General features: G+C 40.9%; 1 protein-coding gene across 1 annotated transcript in view; it reads left to right on the top strand.

The window, feature by feature from the left end:
• Window positions 1-705: 705 nt before the first annotated feature.
• COX16 (cytochrome c oxidase assembly factor COX16) overlaps window positions 706-23,527 on the top strand; it is a 165,983-nt gene continuing 143,161 nt past the window's right edge. The window contains exons 1-2 of the mRNA XM_082275494.1: window positions 706-858; window positions 16,160-16,237. Coding sequence (XP_082131620.1) covers window positions 793-858; window positions 16,160-16,237 — 144 coding nt within the window. The 5' untranslated portion in view covers window positions 706-792. The remainder of the gene's footprint in view (window positions 859-16,159; window positions 16,238-23,527) is intronic.

The raw sequence follows: 23,527 nt of genomic DNA, 5'->3' as shown, positions 1-23,527 counted from the left end.
CCTGTAGTGCCATGCAATCGGCGGGAAGAACCACAGCACATGGTGGGTGATGCAGAAATGTGATATTCTCAGAACTGTGGAATGCTTTTAGATTGTAAGCTCTAACGAGCAGGGCCCTTTGATTCCCCTTGTATTGAATTGTACTGTAACAGTACTGTTTGTCTTCATTTTCCAAAGACCTGTGCAAACTGTTGTCACTATATAAAGCCTTTATAATAGTAACAGAAATGCTAAAGAGTTTGCTGTACGCTTTACATGCCGGAGAGGTACTTTATTTATTATCTTTTATTGCATAAGCAATGCTTTCAATTTTTTTTGAGGGGGGGGGGGGGTGTGGGGAATGACTGGATCGCTATAAAGTTGACACAAATTGCAATGACAATTCCAGGAAGAAAATCTCTGAGCCTTCAGTGTGGCCCACTTCAATAGGTACAGCTGTAGTCAGGACATCTCCATGCCTTTCTGAATACAATCTCCTGACTCTGCTCTTATGTGAGTGTTTAGAATGCAGAAGCAGAATGCCTGTTGGTTAGGATGATGTTAAAGATTCTGAGGGCTGTGTATCTCCCTCTCAGATACCAGCCTTGCAGAAACCAGAACAAGGAATTGGTTTGGGACAGCTGTAACAGGAACTTACCGCTGACGGAACGATCGCGACTCGCACAATTTGCCAGGGAAACATTTGGATGACGGACTCATAGCGTGCTGTTGCTAGTGACCTAACCCCGGAAGTAAATTTTATACAGCGCAGCGCGATAATTCTTCCCCCAAGGTGATAAGGGAGAACTCGGGATGTTGAGTAATTTATGGCAAGCGTGTAAAAATAACTCGACCCTGCGGTATGGAGTGCCCATGGTGGTGAGTGCAGATCCCAGGGGTGGTATAGGAGGGGGGCTTTTGCTCCAGGCAGATGTGTGATTGCAGTGCTGATATGCCATTCTTAGTATGTCTGTATTCATCCTGGTGTAATAAAATGTGGCCTCCAATGCTCCATACTGCCTGTTTAATGTTATGACAATATAAAGATGTGATGTGAAAACAGAAGGAGCAGTGAGACCAGCACAAGGCTCATAAACACCTTGCTGTCCTTGAAGACTGCAATCCTGGGCTGTCCCTTTGTATCTCCATCTGGAGGAGTCCATCTTCTTCACATTGAAGGAAAGGTAAAGATTTATGAGCACACAATCTCCTTTGCGCTTCACTGGTGAGTACAAATGAACGCAGGCTCAGCGCAGTGACTCCTAGAAAACCATTCTTCTCTATGTGCCCCGTTCACACCAAAATGCTGCGTTCAGGTGGGTTGCATTGCATTGTGTGAAAACGCTGCCTAACCATTGCAATGTGCTACATAGATGTGATTGAAGTTTTATTTTGTGACACCTCAATAAAGTTAACCACTTCCCGCCCGCCGACAAATGACGGCGGAGCAGTACGGTTATTGTTCTGGGACGATGTCCTATGACAGCGCACAGTTTACCCGTGATCGCAGGCGCACAATGTTTCTGGGATAAGCGTCTCTTTTCCCATGTGAACGGCTGTGTCCAATCACAGCTGATCACATGTAAACAAGGAAGTGCCGTTTATCGGCTTTTCCTCTTTCACACTAACAGAGTGTGAGGTGAGGAGAGCTGAAAAGGGGTATCTCCACACAGGGAATACGTGTAAAGGTAATACAATGCAGTGCCAATCAGTGATGCCACACTGTGCCTATCAGTGACACCAGTCTGTGCCCATCAGTTATGGCAATCAGAGCTGCCTTTCAGTGCCCATTAGTGCCTACCCATCAGGGTCACCTATCATTGCCCATAAGTGCTGCCTATCAGTGCCCATCAGTGCTGCATGTTAGTGTCGCCCCACAAGTGCCACCTATCATTGCCCACAAGTGCCGCCCATTAGTGCTGCATATTAGTGCAGCCTCATCCGCGCACATCAGTGAAGGAGAAAAATTACTTATTTACAAATTTTCTGACAAAAACTGAAAAAAAACATTTTTTTTTTTTTAAATTTTTGGTCTTATTTTGTTTTTTTAGCAAAACAATAAAAAACCCAGCAGTGATCAAATACCACCAAAAGAAAGCTCTATTTGTGTGAAGAAAATGATAAAAAAATGAATTTGGGTACATGACCGTGCATTTGTCATTCAAAGTGCGACAGCACTGAAAGCTGAAAATTGGCCTTGGCAGGAAAGGGGTCAAAATGCCCAGTATTGAAGTATTTAAAAAAGTGCCTTGGATTATAACAAGGAATAAACTGAAATTTCTGTGATAGTGATAAGTGAATATCATTTATAAAGTTTACCAGTATACAGATTATCTCTTGGACTACAAATGAAGGGTTACAAATAATAGTTATTATTAAAGTGTCACTAAACCCACATAATAAAAAAAAGTATCAAATTCTGTATTACATGCTGTTCATAGTCAGTCACTATGAGATTCGTTTTCTGCGTTCTGGAGAGGTCCAGTAGACGTCCAATGACGAAACGCGTAGGGCGGTACTTTGCGTCAACGTCACTTCCAGTTTGCAGTTTGCCGTGGTTGGAATGCGGAAGCTTCCCGGCGCTGCACTTCACACTTTGAATCGATCAGCCTGAAACATAACCGTGAGTTACTACGATCTACTATATAATGTTTACAGCGTATACTACACTATGGGGATGTCTTTATGTTTGAGCACCTAGATGGGACCCGCTTATCCGTGAGGATTTTCAGGAACCCTGTTCAGGAGTATCAGACCGGACTCCATCCCCCTTCTGGAAATCTATCCACCCATTTTTGGTTACCTTTTGTCCTAAGGTTGAGTGCGACCTCCAGTGGACACTTCAGGTACAGGCACCTGTGTTCCACCATACTCGCCTTCACATTATTTATTTGTCTCACCCATCACTGACATTTCTTTAAGCACAGTTCTTTGTATAAGGGTTTTTTCCCCTTGTTTTTACTCCACTATATATATATATATTTTTTTTTTCTTTGCCACTGTATTATATTTCTTTATCAGTCAGGTCATTGAGACCTTGGAGCACCATTTATAAAGTATCAATTTCTTGCACTCCACATTAAACTATTTTATCTGCACTTTGTGATATTCTTTATAGCACTTTTTAGCACTTTTTAAGGTGTATATATCCAACCCAGATTTTTTTGTCATTTTGCACTCGAACTTTATTCTGCACATTTTCTATATATTGATTGTTGATTTGCAGTCTGGGTATACTACTATTCTATAAGATATTGGCACATTATATATCGGGTAGCGCCGATTCCAACGGTCTATCTTTTTCCCATACAAACTTGGCTCCTAATCCTTAGGGGTTGGTTGGTGGCAGCTTCTACACCTGAAAATTTCTTTCCCTATTCCATAGTGCTGGTCACTTTCTTACCCATTGTTCACTTAGCCGAGCCAGGCTAGGGAAAGATCTCGTCTTCTTAGTCTGGACCCAACCAGGTGCCTGGACAGGTTGCTGGTTCAACCTCTTAGCATGCTGCTGAAAGCCTGAGCCAGTCACTCCCACCCCCTCTACAGACCATCGCTCCAGTGAGTGCTGTAGGGGCAGAGCAGAGAGCCAGTAGCTTACAGTCACTGGCTCTCTGCTAATTGAAGGCTGAGTGATCAGCGGTGTGTGATCGCTTGGTTCTCAGTCGGTAGGGAAAAGATGTAGCATCCGACCGATGCAGAATCCATCTAGGTGAGTATAAATGTTTTTTGTTTATTTTTTATTTTTTACAAGCCCATACTTCTTTTTGAAGTATAATGCAGAAAGCAGTGTATGGAGCGGACGCTCCACCATGTACTCCAATGTATTTTAATTCACATTACACAGGCAGGACCCACTGTTTTTACCATCCAGTAATGTGCCCTGTGAAGTGCCATTGCTGAAGTGTATGTAGACAGGATGTGGATGTAAAGAGGCTCCAGGGGATCAGCATCACTGATATGCAAAAAATAATAAAATAGGTGATTTGTTAAAAAAAAAAAAAAATGGCAATTGTTGATAATACACCATGCTTTAGCAAACATAATATTATAAAGGATTTATTTAGCGCCAACAGTTTGCACAGTACAAAGTAAAGAGAGACAGTACCGTTACAATATAATGCTACACAAGAGGGTTAGAAGGACCCTGCTCATGAGAACCTACAATCTAAATGTTGGGGGCAAGTGATTTAAGTGTAATAATGACTATACTATAAAGGTGTGTGTGAGGGGGGGATTGATGGCAATAGGTAATCCTATAAAGATGTTGTTTTTAGGATTGCCTAAAGGTGTAATTTCAGCAAGGGTTTACAGCTGCTTTAGGATATTGTTTTTTTTTTTTTTTTTAAATACCTTAATTGCAGAAGCCCTTACTCTATTGATGACCTTTTTGCCTTATTTCCTAGCCTCAGGGTGGTGTATTCCAATTTGTTGTGCTGTGCAGGAATGCTTTTCTAACTGACCACCACCCAGTGCTCATGTGCACTGCTAAAAGCATTAATAACAATCACTAGTAATGCTGCTGCTTGACAGAACAGTGCCTCCAGGTGACTTGTGACTTAGTCATGCCATGCATTTGTTTTCTAACCTGTGAAACATGGTTATGAGATAAGGCAACTGGCCTCTGTCCTTATGGTATGTATGACCCAGAAATAACCTGCTGTAACTTTTATAGCTGATATTCAAATGGGGTCATTAAAATTTGCCCACAATTTTATATAATTGCATTATTAATGAAAGAAAAATACTTATGTAAGTATTAGAATGGCCACTCTGGCTGGAGACCCTTTTATGAATGGTTTTAATGATTTGGAAATGACTAATATAATAAATTTAGAGATAGGACAAGTTGATTTTATTGAAAATACAACACATCCCTGTGAATGAACAACAGTAGACAGACATTTTTATATGCGTGTTTGTGTGTATTATATATTGTATTTAGAACACTGGTCTTTTAAAAAAAAAAAAAAAAAAAAAAAGCAAATCATGAGAACTAATCCAGCATGTAGAAAGGCCAGGCCTTTTATGTTGCAAAATAAAAACAGGACTTTTTATGGGAACAAACATTCAAAACCTGCAACTGCTGGAAATCAGTACTAAAGTAAAATGCGGTACCCTACACAGCCAGTCAGAATTCTTCCTGTGTTAGTGTGACGTCCGCAAAGTGAACTGTTATTGGTTGTTACTAGTGATGGGTTCGGGTGTGTTCGGATGGAGCCCGCCAAGATGCCCTCTCTGCACACCGCCAGTCATAGGCAGTGAGGCATTTCCCGACCGCCTGCGGCACATACACATGCTGCCTATGATTGGTGGTGTGCAGTGTTAGCTTCCTGGTGGGCTCCATCCGAACACACCCATGCCCATCACTAGTTGTTACATGATACTGAACCTGGAGCCAAATTTCTGATATTTGTGAAATAAAGCCATGGGTAATTTGATTAGCTATTTAAACGCAGCATTAAACTTTTGCTGAAGAGATGTACATAATGTGAGATTAGGGGCAAATGTTTGCATAGGGAGGATCCCTCAGGCAAGGGTGAAGTTTAGTACTTTTCCAGGTATTTTTATAACATTTAACTGAAAATAATCTTTTTTTAGATTCTGGCATACTACCTCAATTCCAAAAAAGTTGGGATAATGTGTAAAATCCACATAAAAACAGAATGCAATGATCTTAAAATTTCATAAAACCATATTTTATTCACAATAGAAAAAAGAGAACACATGTTTAAACTGAGAAGATGTACTGTTTTAAGAAAAAAAATTATGTCAGCAATACGTCTCAAAAAGTTGGGACAGGGCAACAGAAAGCTGGCAAAGTACAACCCCAATTCCAAAAAATTGGGAGAGGGCCATGTTTACCACGGTGTAGCTTCCTCTCCTCTTTCAACAACACCCTATAAATGTATAGGAACCAGAGGAGACCAATTGCTGGAAGAGGAATGTTGTCTCATTCTTCCCTGAGCATATGCTGCTCTTAAAACCTGGATATCTCTTTTATCATTTAGCATTGCTATACTTTAGCATGCACCCCTATACTACAAGAGATGCAGGCTTTTGAACTAATCGCTGATAACAAGCCAAAAGGGCCCTCTCCCTTTAGTCCAGAGGTTGCGGCGCCCATGGTTGCCAAAAAGAATGTCAAATTTCAATTCATCTGACCACAGAACAGTTCCACTTTGCAACAGACCATTTTAAATGAGTTTTGGCCCAAAGAGGACAACAGTGTTTCTGGATTGTGTACAGATATATGGCTTCTTTTCATGATAGAGCTTTACCTTGAAATTTGAATGGAAGGGCAAACTGTGTTCACAGACCGTGATTTTTGGAAGTATTCCTGAACCCATGCAGTGATGGCCGTCACAGAATCATGCCTGTTTTTAATGCAGCGCCGTCTGAGGACCCGAAGATCACAGACATCAATATTTCGGCCTTGTCTCTTGCGCACAGTTTTTTCTATATTCTCTGAATCTTATGATGATATATACTGTGGATGATGATGTATCAGCTTTTCACAGATTGGTGAACCTCTCCCTATCTTTACTTCTAAAAAAAACACTCTGACTCTCGAAGATGCTCTTTTTATATATATATATATATATATATATATATATATATATATATATATATATATATATATATAAAATTACTGACCTGTTGCCAATTAAACTAAATGGTTGCAAAATATTTTCTAGCTCTTCCTTGTTAGAACCACTTACTTTGCCAGCTTTTTGTTGCCCTCTCCCAACTTGACATGTTGCTGCTATTGATTTCAAAATGACCTTCTTATTTTTGGTAATTTTTTCAGTTTAAACATTTAAATTTTGAACATTTCCTATTTTGTTTATTGTGAATAAATATGGTTTTATGAGATTTGCAAATTATTGCACTTTGTTTTTATGTTGATTTTTCACAGCATCCCAACTTAGTAAGTTTTGCAGTTCAGGCTTCCCTACCAGACAGGATAACCGGATCTTGACATCCACTGCAGAATCAGTACAGACCAAGAACACCCTCAGTTTTCTGTTATAATATTTGGAGCAGCTGCATATAGAAAAGGTTACCACTCTGCTCTTTCTGCTTTCTCTTCTTGTCAGCATGTTTACTGTTAGCACTGGTTTGCAGCAAAGGCCAATAGTTCTGTATCTCCTTTTTCCAGTCTGAGTGCTGCTATGCAGGGGAGTTCAAATTCAGGTACCTACATGTGTTACACTCAAAGGCTTAATAACTTTGAATAAATCCTTAACTGTGTTAACTGATGTCTCTAAAACTGTTACCATTTTTTAATTCATAATCTAGGATCTTCCTACTGATGCAAAATGGGCCACTCAACCATAATGCTTTTAGAGACCAATGAAACTGTGACAGAGCAACACCTTGCTGGTTTGGCAACTCCGCAGCCAATACCATAGGAGCATTTACATATTTTCTTTGCAAATCCTTTCTCTGCCAACTTACATCCAGAGATTAGATAACTAGTTACCAAAGTAGGTCCATGAAGATATAACAGTACTCATAGGAATAATTTTATTATTGCATCTGCTTATGTAGCCTTGTGCAGGGGTGCATTTATTGTGGGATTTTCAGTACTCTGCTTTCCTATGATGCAATACAGAGTGTAGTGAGTTTACCAGCAGCTGGGGTCTAAGGTAAGTATTTCATTTAAAATGTTTAGCTTTTAGATTGTTTTTTTAGGAGGTGGGTGCTCAGTAATAAGCAGAATTTTCAACTTCAAGAAGTTCACTGCCCTGAGATCCTGGAACTGTTTATAACATCACCACCCGATCAAAAGATCCTCCACTAAAGTTTTTACTGGGCAGCGGCAAAACCCTTTCACTGTAGGTATAGATTGGGTTTTTGAATTCTAGGGAGGCCAATAAATTTACATCAAGCAGTCTGCCAAAGGTTGACTTATTCATTTTGGTAAGACGTTCTCCTAAGGCATGGTTGCTCTGTAAACTGAGAAGTGGAATGTCGCCTCTGAAAAAGTCACAGTCCCCCCAACTAATTTTTTTTTTTTTTTTAGCTGACATTATTGTTGTCCTTTTTAGTTAATGTTTATATCATTTAAACCTAACCCGATCTCGGTAGCAGGCAGGGTCCATCTCTGCTGTGGGCATCTGCAGCCCTCTTGTATTCATACTCGGGAATTGGTGCAGCTGTTTACCCAGCATGCACCTCCCAATTTTGTGTCTGCGCAGTAATGCCACTGCACATCGCTCTTTCGTCCTGACATGTTGTTACAGCAATGGCGGCGTCCGCAGAAGTTCCTGCCCCGTTGCTATAGCAAGCTGTCAATCTAAGAAAAATCCCAGTCCGGAAATTGCGTGAGATTTTGGTATTGGGCAATTCCCATGGACTCCTGGGATAGATTCCATGGGAATCACCCATTGCCTAGGCACCCAGAACCTGAAGTGCTCCATACAATAAGGTAAAAAAGGTATCCCCCCCCCCCCCCACCCAAAAAAAAAAAAAAATAGTTGCTGTTTGAAATTTAGAAAAGGATAGGCATTAAACTGATGCCAAGAAAAAAACAAAACGGGTGGAACTCCGCTTTAATTTTAGGGTAGCGGCATCTTAAATCCTGGCCCAGCAACAAATGAATATTGTATGTTGCTACTATTTCCATAAACAATTTTTTTTAATATACAGGTCCCCTGAGTCCTCTCATGACCTTGTAGATTCCAGTGCTGTAGACAGATGCCTAATTAATGCTGTTGCTCTTTCTTCCATGTTTTTTCAGGGCACTGTTACATGATTAAACAGGTGGTTTGGGGATATATTAGACAGATGTATCTGCCTAGTCTTTCCTTCAGGGTGTAGCTGATGTTCCTAGCCAGAGATTTCTCATCAGTTCAGGATTTCAACAGAAACCTAACTTTAAAGTGGAACAGGCTTGAAAAGTAAATGCAAAACTTGACAAGTATTTAGTAACAGCTTAATCGCATATCACTGAATTGTAAATGGATATTGTTAAAGTTGCACTCTAGTCAAAATTAAAATGAACTATCCAGATGCTTATGGGGAACACAACTGGACAGGACTTGAGTTTTTCATGCAGGCCTTTGCATTTTGTTCTATACCTGGTATCCCCTTTTGCTAACCTGTTTTTATGTATTCCTGTACAGGCTCACTCTTTGCTATCTGTGTGTTCTGAACTAAGATGTTATCACAGTTGGTAATCTGATTGGTGATACATCAAGCAGGTTGAGATGGAAGTTACACAGCCCAGGCTTCAGGAAGCAGGCACATCCACAAAAAATATGGGATGCTCTGTGAAATCTGGCTGCAGTGGATTGCACAGCACTAAGTTACAGTTAGTACACATTCTGATTTTCAGCAAAGCTGAAATAGTTTCTAGTTAGCATTAGCAATTTACTATTATTATTATTATTTACTATTATTGGCTGCATTTTCTAGGTAAAATAACCTTCAAGAAACACATAAGGATAAAAAAACGCTTTCGCGTTTCGGGGTGTTCCTTCTTCATCAGAGCTCTGATGAAGGGGGAACACCCCGAAACGCGTAAGCGTTTTTTTGGAGGTCTACATCCTTCCACGGCCTGCGGCAGCTGAGGTTGTCCAGTGGAGACCCCTGGTGGTCCCTCATTGCTTATTGCTCGGGTTTCATAATCGTTTTGTGAGTATAATGTGTATACATGTCTATTACAATAAATTGTTTTAAAGATAATGCGCTAGGCTGGTGCGCCCTCTGTCCATTTCTCTTTTCCTGTACTTCTTTTCTTGCCTTGGTGTTCTGTCTCCATGTGCCACTGACCTGCATTTCTGCATCCTGCTCCTGGATCCTGAACCCGACCCTGCAGCCAGATCCTTTCCTGCCTGCTCTCTCCATCTCCTTCTACCCTCTCCCTGACCTGTCTTGCTCCCTCTGCTTGATCTCCTGTGTAAGACCTTGGCTCTGTTACCACTACGCTTCGCATTCCCTATTTTCTGTATATATTTGGTTTGGGCAGTTAGGTAAGATAAATAATTTCACGCTAGGATGTGTATGACAAGGCTGCAGCCTACCTCACATATCCCAAAATATGGGATATGAAATGGAATGAATGTAAGAAAGAGGGATAGGTGGCGCTGCCTGGAAAAGAATATCAAGTATCTAAATCAAAAATAATAAAGGTGCCATTTCTATAAACCCATGTGTACATGAAAAACATACGTGATGTATATGCAATACAGTAATATATAACCGATTCCAGTACACTGTATCATGTGACACAATGTACTTGAAGTGCCTGGAAAAGAATATCAAGTATCTAAATTAAAAAAATAAGGTGCTATTTCTTAAAACCATGTGTACAAGAAACATAAGTGATGCATATGCAATACAAAAATATATTACCGATTCCAGTACACTGTATCATATGAATCCAATGATCAAGTGCTCTCAGTACAGAAAAAGTGGCAAAAATATAAATTTCAATAGGCAATTTGTCTCATAAATGTATAAAAGCACGCTGTGTCATATAAGATAAAAAGTGCTCCCAGTGCAAAAAATGCAGTACATAAAATATATAAATAAATCCAAAAATTCATAAGTCCATATAGAATGTTAAAGTGACAAGTGCAAAACCAGTGCAAATAAAACACTGGTGGGGAACTTTAAAGGTGAATCCACTCGTCCTCCCCCCCCCTTTCAGGTCCGCACTCACCAGAGGGTAAAACCCCTGCAGGGTCACAGACACCAAGAGATAAACAGAACAGCGATATGTCTACTTCTCCACCTCAATATGCCAGGTCACTGGGGGCTCCCATCACAGGGTTATATAGATACAAAGATCTCATAGTGTGATTCTGTATATAGTAATTTTATTTAATACAAAAAAATTGCACTTACAAAGGGATAGCAGATAAAAGCCTTAAGTTCAAAGTCGTCCGTTCCACGTGTTGTATCCGGAACGCAATGCGTTACATGGACCGAAAGCGCGGGGCCAGAAGTGACGCAATGATTCTCTACGTGTTTCGTCCAAATGACGTCATTGGCAGCCTTTTTTTTTCTCAGGGTTGTATAAAGAGTAATTCCTTAATCCAGTTTGTTTGAATTCTGTAGGTTGTAATGGTTTATTCTCTCCTTTAAGCGTAAAGAATTTTTTTAAGATTCAATTTCCTCATAAACGTTTGTAGATCTATATACTTCTCAAACTTATCAATTTCCTTATCTGGGGCATACCTATGGCCCAGATCCAAAATTCTCAATTCCTCCTATGTAAAATCAACATTACTTAGATCAGGGGTTGACAAAATTGCTTTGAATCTAGGAGCCAGCTAAAAAAGTTAGGAACCAGCTTATTTGTCGAGCCCTGTCACAGGGGGGTATCCCCAAGCTTACCACAGGGGACTCCCCTGATCCCCGCGTTCACCATAGGGGGCTTCGCTGATCCCCGCGCTCTTAATTGGGGTTCCGCTGATCCCTGCGCTCCTAATGAGGGTTCTTCTGATCTCTGCGCTCACCATGGGGGTTCCACTGATCCCTGCGCTCACCATGGGGGTTTCGCTGATCCCTGCGCTCACCATGGGGGTTTCGCTGATCCCTGCGCTCACCATGGGGGTTTCGCTGATCCCTGCGCTCACCATGGGATTTCTGCTGATCCCTGCGCTCACCTTGGGGGTTCTGCTGATCCCTGCGCTCACCTTGGGGGTTCTGCTGATCCCTGCGCTCACCTTGGGGGTTCTGCTGATCCCTGGGCTTACCGTGGGGGTTCTGCTGATCCCCGCTCTCACCGTGGGGGCTCTGTTGATGCCCCACTCATCGTGGGGCTTGAGGGGATGATCCTGGACCTGTACACACCAGTTCCAGTGTTACCACCTACAGCATATGTCAGTTAGTTTTATAGGAGGGAATGACAGAGCAGCTGGGGCCCCTGAGCACTGTACTGTACAATGTTTGCCCAGAGGATGGGAGAGATGAGTAGAGGGCTCAGCTCTGAATAAAATGGGATTTAAAAAAAAATAAAAATAATAATAATAACCACACTCCCTGCACACTAACCTTTTAAGCAAAGGGCACCAGATGAAGCCTGCAAAAACTTCCATCTCTCCTCCTCTTGGGAAGGAGATGGGCCGGCATTGAGAACAGGCAGTGGAAATTCCTTGCAGCACTGTTAGTGACTGCTTGTCATACTCCCAGGGGGGGCACGCAAAGCGACAGGACATCTCCTGCAGTCCACCCCAGGCGCCAGGTCGCTAATTCTAGTTGCCAATGCGACCTGGCGTCCGGGTTTGTCGAACCCTGACTTAGATTAAAACTGTGGGTACCTAGTATTCCCTTCTTATTTTACTTCTTCCCTCCTCGTTTGCCTCTTGTCCGTTTCCTCTTTCCCATCCTGTGGATCTGGGGGCTTGTCCTGTTCCTCAATCCTTATTGCGTCCCCATGGGTACCGTGTGTATCCCCCGGTCCCCTGAGGTGTGAGTATCTCTAATTCCTCATAGAACCCTGATCAAAACTGTCTGTATCCCTTGGGGGTCTCCATCACTCCTGTCTCCTGGGTGGGCCATATCATCCTTGTTGCCTGGGTGATCTTCCTCAGTGACCCCTCCCCCCTGAAAAAAATTCCTCCTATTCTCAAAATGTCCCTGATGGTTATGTGGTCTCATCCTTCTAAGTGGAGAATATCTGTTGTTCGGAGGACAATCTTGCTGGTCTAAACAGTGGATCTTGTGGTGTTCTCAATTGTGGTGTCTCAAAAGTGACATCTTGATCCTCCCTTTCTACTGATGTATCCCTAGATTCAATTAATAGGGATGTATCATGGGTTCCATTATCCATTTCTTCAGTTGCTGTCTGCCACTTGTATACCTTCTGGTTCTTATAATCTGTAACATCCCTACTGATTTTTTTTTTCAGTTTTTTGTTTGAATCTCAATGTCCAACTTTTTAGTAGCTTCCTGTAATTAATTTCCCTTTCCTTCTGTTCTTTCCGACGTCCAAAGGGGACTAGCATGCCTTTTAATTCTGTGATAGTCATTTCAACTTTTCTGAACTTGTTCTCAGTTGTTCATTGTGTGTCACCATTTGTTTGGTTCTCAGTTTTTATTTTTTTTTTTTATACAGTTTTGGAATATTGGAGGTGCATTTACATTTATGTTATTTACTTACTTTTAAATAAATTATATTATTTTACATTTTACTTGTGGCTGGTATTCTCTGTGACAGTCCACACATTTCTGGTCACACCTGTTCCTGACACACCGTCCTTGGACTGCCTCCTCTGGTTTTACCCAATTGACTCCTAAATCGTAGAGATCTCTCTGATTAAGCCTTGATTGGGTGAAACATGTTAGCATCAGATTAAAATGAATTAAAGTGTATCTAAAGCCAAAAACAAAAGGTTGAATATATTGAAGCTTTACACATAGTTGTCATTCAGACTGGACTTGAACATGTCTGCCTGTTTTTCATCACTTTTATATGGGGGATGAGGGGATTAGTAGTTATTTGAAGGAAGATAGCATTGTTTCATGCTTCCAGTTTAGCTCACAGGAGGCGACAAGGTCACTGTATTTTTGTCAAGATCAACAGGTATTTTCTGTACTTGTGAAAATGTTCTAAGCCTAAAAAAAAAGTAGACTAATGCCACCACCTAAATCTGAGGATTTGTATGCAGCAATATTACATTTTTTGCGTTTGAGATAAGTTGTCCTTTACCTAGTTTGGATAATAGTAGCTTTTTTTCCTCAAGATTAACTTTTCAATTCCACTTTAATGATAGTGGGCACACATATATTACTAATAATTATTAACAATGATAATCAAGTGAACAAAGATAGACACCTATACTAGTAACTGTTGTGACCAGTAAATAAATAAAAAGAACAATTGCACATACAGTATATGCTTATTTTGTGTCTTAAAGTGGTTGTAAACCTCAGACATTAAATATGAACAAATAATATCCCTCTATATTGTGTACTTGTCTCAATTAAGAGCACTAAGTGTAATTTCTCTATGCTGCTTTGTTCCTCTATCAACATAAATCACTACTGACAAGTTTTCTCTGACACCGTGAGAAAAAAGGTGACAGGGGAGGAAGCTCCAGCTGATTGACAGCCTCAGCTCTCCTCACTGAGTTCTGAAGAGTGTAAATTCAGCTCTCCGCCCCCCCCCCTTGTTTCTGAACTCTCAGACAAGCTTTATAATTCAGCACTTTGAACAGATGTGGAGAAAAGAACACTGTAAATAAACAGGTACAACTTTAGTAGGAGGATTTGTTTAATCTCTGTGTATCCCCTGAGGCCAGTCACTTCATTGGGTATATGTAAGCATTTAAAAACACTTTAGTACAATGTTCATGATATTACTGTAAATATACACATCCAAAATATGATAAAACATTCCTTTAAATAAAAATAGTCAAGGTGTATTATAATACATATTAATATGGTGTTCATGCTGACATTAAAGCTGAATTCCAGGTATGAATTTTATTGCATAGTTACATTGCTCCAGCTTGGACCAATGTAAGTATGCTTATGCCATACTTGTGGGACTGCTGGGAAAGTTGAGAATCAATGTAGTAATCATGGTTTCTACAGTGATAACCCATGCTAAGCAGCTGCACGTCTGCATAGTGAACACAGGGTGTTACTTGCTTGGTATGGGAGCCATTCACAGAGTGCCTTGCATTCTTCTCAATGAACATAAGACTTTCTCTGATTGGAAGAGGTGGAGAGGAAGGGTGGAGGCATCAGAATCTCCACGACGATCTTGGCACACCATCTATGCAAAGTAAGCAGCTCCTTGTGTTCACTATGCAGAAAAGCAGTCTGAATGGGACCTGGAAGGCAGCGGCAATCACTGGGTAGGAGCCCCAGTGGTCCCACAGGTATGGCATTTGCATATTTGCATTAAGCTGGACCATTGTAACTCTGCAATAAACCTAATAACTGGAATCCAGCTTTAAACTGCTATAATAGTGTCCAAACAATGTGCAAATATCTCTGTGCTTTTTAATTCACGCCTCCATTTTCAACAGAGCAATGCCAGAAACGGTGATTACACAAAATCTGTGTCAGTGCTAGTGAATCCACTTCAGGGTACCCCCCCCCCCCCCCCCAAATAGACTAGGACCCATCTGAAGTGTACTTTTTTATGCTATATCTTGTAAAACCATAATTCTGAGGAAGAATTACACTATATTACCAAAAGTATTGGGGCGCCTGCCTTTACACGCACATGAACTTTAATGGCATACCAGTCTTAGTCCGTAGGATTCAATATTGAGTTGGCCTGCCCTTTTCAGCTTCAACTCCTCTGGGGAAGTCTGTCTACAGGGTTTGGAGTGTGTCTATGGGAATGTTTAACCGTGTTTGACTTGACTGGTCTTTACAGAGTCCTAACCTCAACCCGATTGAACACCTTTGGGATAAATTAGAGTGGAGACTGCGAGCCAGGCCTTCTTGTCCACCATCAGTGCCTGACCTCACAAATGCACTTCTGGAAAAATAGTCAAACATTCCCATAGACACACACCTAAACCTTGTGGACAGCCTTCCCAGAAGAGTTGAAGCTGTTATAGCTGCAAAGGGTGGGCCAATTCAATATTGAACCCTATGGACTAAGACTGGGATTCCATTAAAATTTATGTATGTGTAAAGGCAGACGTGCCAATACTTTTGTTAATATAGTGTATATGTTACATAGTTACCTAGTAGTTGAGGTTGAATAAAGACAATAGTCCATCCAGGTCAACCTGTGTAGGTGTGTGTGGCCGTAATCATCTCTCATACCCCTGAATGTTCTGATCCTTGAGATGTACGTCCAAGAGTCTTTTTAAAGCGACCATTCTTCCCGCAGAAATCACCTCCTGTGGTAGAGAATTCCACAATCCTGTAGCCCTAACAGTAAAGAACCCCCTGCGTTGCCGGAGGGTAAAACGCTTCTCCTCTAATCACATTGTATGCCCTTGAGTCCTCATGCAATCCTTTCGACTGAATAGCTTTGAGATTGGTGGCTGTGAGGAACCTTTTGATAGCCTCTCTGTATATGAGAAACAGCAAGGCATCTAACAGGGAGGGGGGGGGGGGGGTCTGGGAATAGCACTCTGTATTGTAATATGGTGTTCTCAGATAGCAGGTTGTATGCATGCAGTGTATCTTAATCAAAAAAGATTTTATTATAATGCCACAGGCCTGTTTCTGATGTGTGTTTGTTTTTGTTCTTTAGCTCTTGGTTGTTGGAGGCTCCTTTGGACTCCGTGAATTTTCACAAATTCGTTATGATGCCCAAAAGCTTAAAAGTAAAGTAAGTAATTTATCTTTTAACCATTTTCATAAAAGCCATTGATTTTTTGTTTTTGCCTCATGTCTGCATGTGAATAACATCACAATTTGCTGGTACAACCCCCTTTTTCCCCTCCTTAACTCTTAAGGACTTCAGAGGCTTCTAAACTCAGGGAAAGAGTATGGTATGCAGATAGCGACTTTAGCTCCAGTCCGAGCTTTGCCAGGCTCTCCCATTTTGCAGTGTATGCCTCTCTATAGGTCAGTGGTTGAAGTAGAGATCCTGTATGGGAAAGTGCTTTGCACCTTGCGTAGAGTTGTCTATTTATACCTGCAGCAGCTCTAATTCACATCATCTATGGCCAAATGCAAGAGGTTCTGATTGAAAAACTTTGGCACATCCTTTTAGTGAAGAAGCTTGCCCACCCCCTTCTGCCTCACTCACATTCTTATTGGCCATCGTATTCATGGACCAAAAGGATTGTAGAGGTGGCAAAATGGAGTGGACAAGCTCTCTCATTAGCTGAAAGTGTTGGGGTATTGGAGTTTGGTCTGTTGAGAACAGATGGCATTTATTTCCTGCATTTTATACTTGCTAGCAGCTCTTCTTTTTTCCGTTTCACTGATTTTTATCGGTTTCGGCTCTTCTACCAGTGGGTCAAGGATGTAATTAGGGTAAGAAGCAAACAACATACTGGAAGAATTCAATAAAGCTGCTGCACCACTTTTCTGCCCTTAATTCCTCTTGTTAATCACCTCAATACAGGGCACGTTCACCCCCTTTCTGCCCAGGCCAATTTTCAGCTTTCAGCGCTGTCACAATTTGAATGACAATTGCGCAGTCATCTAATGCTGTGCCCAAATGATTTTTTTTTATTATTTTCTTCCCACAGATATAGCTTTCTTTTGGTGATATTTAATCACCGCTGGGTTTATTTTTTGCTAAAAAAAAAAATTTAAATTTTGAAAAAAAATGTTCTTAGTTTCTGTCAGAAAATGTTGTTGTAAATGGGTAATTTTCTCCTTCACTGATGTGCGCTGATTGGCACTGAAGAGGGGGCACTAATGGGATAGCACTGATGAGGCGGCACTAATATGCAGCTCTGATGGGCACAGACAGGTGGCACTGATAGGCGGCACTGATAGGTGCCACTTGTGGGCAGTGATAGGTGGCACTGGGAGGGGCACTGATGTGCATCACTGATTGGCATTGCTGATGGGCACATATTGACCTCACTGATGGGCACATATTGGCATCACTATTGGGCACTAACTGGTGTCACTGATGGGTACAGGTTGGCATCACTGATGGGCACTGTTGGGGCTGCACTGTAATCAGTGTGTCAGTGCCCTCATTACCTATACATGTCTCCCCTGTGAGGAGATGCCACTGATCGGCTCTCCTCTCCTCACACTCTGTCAGTGTGAGGCGAGGACAGCCAATAAACGACACTTTCTTGTTTACATGTAATCAACGGGGATTGGACACAACTGATCACATGGGTAAAGAGCCTCAGCCGTGGCTCTTTCCTGAGATTGGGGTTGTGCTATGTCCCAGGGACATTTGGCACCTTCTTCACTACGTTTAGAATGCATGAAAGAAGCTTTTGCAGAATTTGCCTGTGCCAGTCTTTATGAATTCCACAAATTGGTTCAGAGAGCAAAGCTTAAAACTGACAGCATTGTGCAGCCTGATTTGTTAAAGCTGGCCATATACTTATTGAAATTCGGGCAGTTCAGCAGGGACTGGATTAATTTTAATCAGTGTGTGGCTATTAAATTGTTTGATTTCTGCCGAAGAAACATTTTGAAAAATGAATGTTTCTCAAACAGTTTCTCAAACAGAGGTTGCAGCCAATCAGCTGCAACCATTCATGGATGTATTCTGACAGTGGATTACAGAAAGCAACTATTAGGACAGAATAAGGTACTTAGATTAGATGTGTTTAATAATACACAAAACACCTTTTAGTGGATATATGATTATGATTGGATGAAATAGTGGCGTCTGTCTCTGTTAAGCCTTTTACAACCTCAATTCCAAAAACTTTGGGATGCTGTATAAAATCTTAATAAAAACAGAATTTACAATAGAAAGCATATGAAATGAAAACATAGAAAATGTACCATTTTAAGAAAAAAATAAAGTGAATCTGAAATTGATGGCCATAACATGTGTCAAAAAAGTTGGGACAGGGCCATGTTTACCACAGTGTAGAATTGCCTCCTCTTTTAACAACACTCTTTAATTGTCCGGGAACTGAGTAGACCAGTTGTTGGAGTTTTGGGAAAGAACTGTTGTCCCATTCTTGCCTGATATAGGATTTTAACTGGTTAACAGTCCTGGGTCTTCTCTGATGTATTTTTCGTTTCAAGATAAGCCAAATATTTTCAGTTGGGGAAAGGTTTGGACTGCAGGCAGGCCACTTAAGCACTGATAATCTACTACTACGAAGTCATGCTGTTGTCATAGATGCAGTATGTGGTTTTGCATTGTTAGGGATCTCATGCAGCAGGGGCTCATTCCGGTGCAGCAAGTGCTCATTCCCATTCAGCAGCTGCTAATTTCTGTGCAGCAAGTGCTCATTCTAATGCGCATGTGCAGAGTCACAAGCATAGAAGCCCAAGACAAGCAAGGACTAGAATGCGTACGCAAATGCGCTTTGGCACATACGTGCGAGGTACACGTAGGCGTGCGCACGCATCCACAGATTCTGGCCCCCAGAAGCCTATGGCAGACTGAGAGTCAATCTGCCTTCAGTGCTGGATTGTCTTCAGCTTTGGTTCCTATGTTCCTGATTCTAATACATGTCTGCTAACCTTGCTCCTGACCTGGCTACCTCTGATACCGCTGTCGGACCACCCCAGCCTGCTATATCTGCTTCTTGCTTATGAAAATGGAAAAACAAATCAATAAATTCCTTTATTCCTCGTGGGTGAATTCATACAGACAGTGCAAAGACAGACATGTCAGGTTGACGCGTTTCACGATACAGACGATCGCTTACTCATAACCACATTGTATGGTTATGAGTAAGCGATCGTCTGTATCGTGAAACGCGTCAACCTGACATGTCTGTCTTTGCACTGTCTGTATGAATTCACCCACGAGGAATAAAGGAATTTATTGATTTCAACTATTGCTTTGTGTGCGGTCACACTTTTGGATTTCTATCATTTCGGACGACGGATCTGACCTGCACCAGGCTTAACTACCACACCTGAGCGGCTTTTTCCCTCCTTCAGATCTGTGTTCACGGACAGTGATTTTTTTTTTTTTTTAAGTATTCCTGAAACCATGCAGTAATGTCCACCACAGAATGATGCCTGCTTTTAATGCAGTGCCATCTGAGGATCATGGGCATCCAATATTGCGTTTTGACCTGTCACTTGCGCACAGAGATTCTTGGAATTTTTTTAAGATATTATATACTGTAGATGATATATTTGAATCTGAAATGTTCAACAATTTTAGAAAAAAGCTTTTCACAGATTGGTTGAACCTCTGCCCATCTTTACTTTTGAAACACTCTGACTCTCTAAAATGCTTTTTTGATACCCAATCATGTTACTGACCTGTTGCCAATTAACCTAATTAGTTGCAGAATATTCTTCCAGCAATTCCTTGTTAGTAACATTTACGTTGCCCTGTCCCAACTTTTTTGAGATGTGTTGCTGCCATCAATTTCAAAATCGCCTTATTTTGTTTCTTAAAATGGTTGATTTTCTCAGTTTAAACATTTGATATGTTTTCCATTTTCTATTGTGAATAAAATATGGGTTTATGAGATTTGCAAATCATTGCATTCTGTTTTTATGTCGATTTTTACACAGCGCCCCAACTTTTTTTGGAATTGGGGATGTATTATCCTGAGCCACAGTTGGCTCCTTTGTGATTTATTATGTGTATCCTTTGATGCTGTGGAGTCTCAAATTAAATAAAAGAAATGTTTTTTGGTGTACTTTGAAATTCACAATTTATCATATGATACATTTGTATTGTACTGTTTAGGAAAATATTATTTAAAATATCAGTGATGATTCAGTGTTTGGCAGCTGCTAACAGGCCAGATTCCCATCACAGGTGGCTCAGTCAAAATTACTCAGCTATTGATTAAAGACTTGTCCAAATTGACAAACTGAGCTGTCTCGGTCAGTGACCACCATCTTTAAAATGAAAAAATAAATTAATTGAATTAATTTCAATGTAATTGCTGCATCTCGTGAACTCCTCTTGGCAATATGAATTTTTGTAAATCACTACAATTAGAGACATACCTTTTTTTAAGTGTTTTTTCTGTTATTTAGGAAAGGTTACCTCTTGTTTCTTTTTCAGCATTATTCCAAAGAGAAGAGATCCATAACCCTTTATTTACAGTAGCATACTCTTCCAAGTTATCCGCTTTGGAAAACAGATCTGTCCATGCAGGAGGAATAGGGCCTAAAAGAAAATATAGGTCTGCTATTACAAAACCTCCTTTTGAAAGTGCTATTTTTCTGACTGTTGTGCTTGCCCAGTTCCCCAGTTTTCTGACCTTAACAAGTGTGCAAATAAGAAGAGAGAATCTGTAGAAGAGGTCAGCAATAGTAGCATTTCCCCATACTAGTTTTGGTTGGAAGTGGCAAGGAGCACAGTAATGTTAGGAATTGTCAAACCGGTTATACTGCCGCCTACAGGAGGTTGAGACACTGGCAAACAAAAAGAATGTTACGCCAGCCTCCATATAATCCTGCCCCTATGTTTCAGTTTTGTGGACAAGCAGTACAGAATCCATTACCACAGGGGGAATGGAGCCTCAAAGGACATCAAGAAAAATATTTTATGCCAGGTTCAACAATCTTATATTTTTGCTAGCTATTTTAATTCCTAGAATCATATATTTTACAAGTGGTTAGACAGGTTTACAGTGTGGTTACTACACCCCTGAAACACCTATGCATGTTAGTTGGGAGGGCTCGTTCTCATTCTTTCAGTACTGATATTCTTGTACGCTAGTTTGTGTTGCAATATGTTTAATCCCTACTTACTCTATAATACAGGTGTTCTTTAGTGCCTCTTCCCCCTGCCTAAAAAGGATTCAGGATTAGTACCCTTGACATTTTCTTAGTTTAAGGGTTCTTTCTCTTTTCTCTATTTTCATTCAATGAAGTGAGGGTTCTCGCATCCACAGATATCTCTTAAGTTATGCGTTGTCTGTCAAGTTACATGCTTTCTAATCTTGGACCTCCTCCTTCCTGGAGTCATGGGTTAGGAGTGTTCAGCTTACACCTCAGGCTGTTGTTGGTCTTGTTTTTTTCATTGTGAGGTGCTGTCCCACCTGTTATAGGGTGGACGGTTGGTTCGTCCTCCATTTACTGGAGTCCCATGGCTCCTTCAAGTAATACTTTCTGAAACAAAAGCAAAAAAAAAACCAAAGAAAAAAATGTGCCAGGGCCCCCCAAACAGCAATATCACAAAGCAACTGGCACAATAAACCAATACATGGTATACATAAATCAAAACACATACAGTGCAGTGCATAGAATATCTTGTGTATACGACATGCAAATATATCCTATATCAAAGTGTCCTTGAAACAGAAAATCTGTATATCAATTTAAGGTTAAATAAAGTGAAAACGAAAAGTTCCTCTGAAGAACCAATAAAAAAGTCCACAGGTGTATTTATGAATTAAAAAGAACTCTATAGTTGTGGATCTCAGCAGAAGCCTCCAAGCTTTTGAGGAAAAAGAGCCCCCCACAAAGGACAACCACAATGAATGAGTGGGGGCTTATCAGATTCTTATTGACCCTCACAAGTAAAGGTCTCAAAGTGCATTAGGGCAATCCACACACAACCTCACAGCCACTGCAAGGGTTCTGACAGGGGCACCCGCCCCTGATGATGTCTCATATAATGAAATACTTAGGATGGAGCTAGAACACACGCAACTGCACATGCTTGACCCGGCCGCGACCATTTTTGTTTTGGGAAAAGGACTCTATGTGGAAACTTTGGCTTTTGCATTGCCTGTGTAAAGCCCCATATTACTTGATTGGTGATACAAGCTGCAGCAACCTGTCAGGAGTGGCTGTGAGGCTGTGTGTGGATTGCCTTAATGCGCTTTGAGACATCTTCTTTTGAGGGTCATTAGAATCTGGTCTCATTCACTGTAGTGGTCTTCTGTGGTGGGTTCTTTTTGCTGAAAAGCTTGGAGGTTCCTGCTGAGATCCACAACTACAACTAAGTAGTTCTTTTTAATTCATAAATACACCTGTGGGCTTTTTATTGGTTCTTTTTTTTCTTTTCACTTTATTTAACCATACATTGATATATGGATTTTCTGTTTCAATGACACTTTAATACTTTCTACGTTAGTAAAGTTTATTTATCCTGATCTGGAACACCAAGTTGACCCTCAGTGCAATTTACTTATTTGTTTGGCCTTCTTCATCTAGCCTTTATCCAGGTGCTGATTCACAGATACTCTTGGTAGTGTGTTCTACACATTGGATCTCTAGGTGGCTATTAGTCAGTTGGACTGCTTTTGAATGTTCTGGCTGTTCAAGATTTCTTAACATCCCTGTTTCTGTTGATGGACGATAAAAAAAATAAACATTTTCAGATACTATAATATCCTTTTTCTTTAAGTCCATGAGGGGCACAAGTCCCACTCCTTAGTTTATGGGGGCTGGCTTAATGTTTTTTGGTGTCGCAAACTTAGAAAGCAGTATAACCCGACTGTTGAAGAATTCCCTTTAACATTAGCATGTCCGTCAATTTACTTTAAAAAAAAAAATTCTAGTAGGTCAAAAATGTTTTTTCTTTTTTTTTTTTTTTTGTAAACAAAGGGTTTGATATTACATGTTATTACAAGTGCGGTTAAAGTTTACCATTGCTTTTTTTTTTCCAATTAAACTAGTATAGGGCTCTACGCCCTTTGGAAGGAGGACATCCCGTCCCTTAATGAGGAGGCCTGGGAGGCTATATCTCTGGGATGATTTCGGCCAGGGATCATTTCATTCAACTCAAGTTTCTCCATAGGGCCTATTATACCCCTCAGCGAGTGGCCAAGATATACCCTGGTAGTTCGGATGTATGCCCCCGGGGCTGTGGACAAATTGGTACCTTTTTCCACATGGTATGGTCCTGCCCTATTAATCAGAGGTTTTGGTGGGCGGTGGTTGGTGAACTTGAGGGTTTGGGGGTTCATGGCATGGTCCTTGATCCCAGAGTCTCATTACTGGGTTTTTGTGATTTGGTCTCTCACAGGAGGCACATGCAGCTCTTTATATTTTATCTTATGTTCTATGCCCGGAAAACGATATTGCT

This window comes from Pelophylax lessonae (genome assembly GCF_965119305.1).
Source record: "Pelophylax lessonae genome assembly, chromosome: 13".
In the NCBI taxonomy this organism is placed as follows: domain Eukaryota; kingdom Metazoa; phylum Chordata; class Amphibia; order Anura; family Ranidae; genus Pelophylax; species Pelophylax lessonae.
Note: the sequence above shows the minus strand (reverse complement) of the source record. Positions and strands in the feature narration are given on the sequence as shown.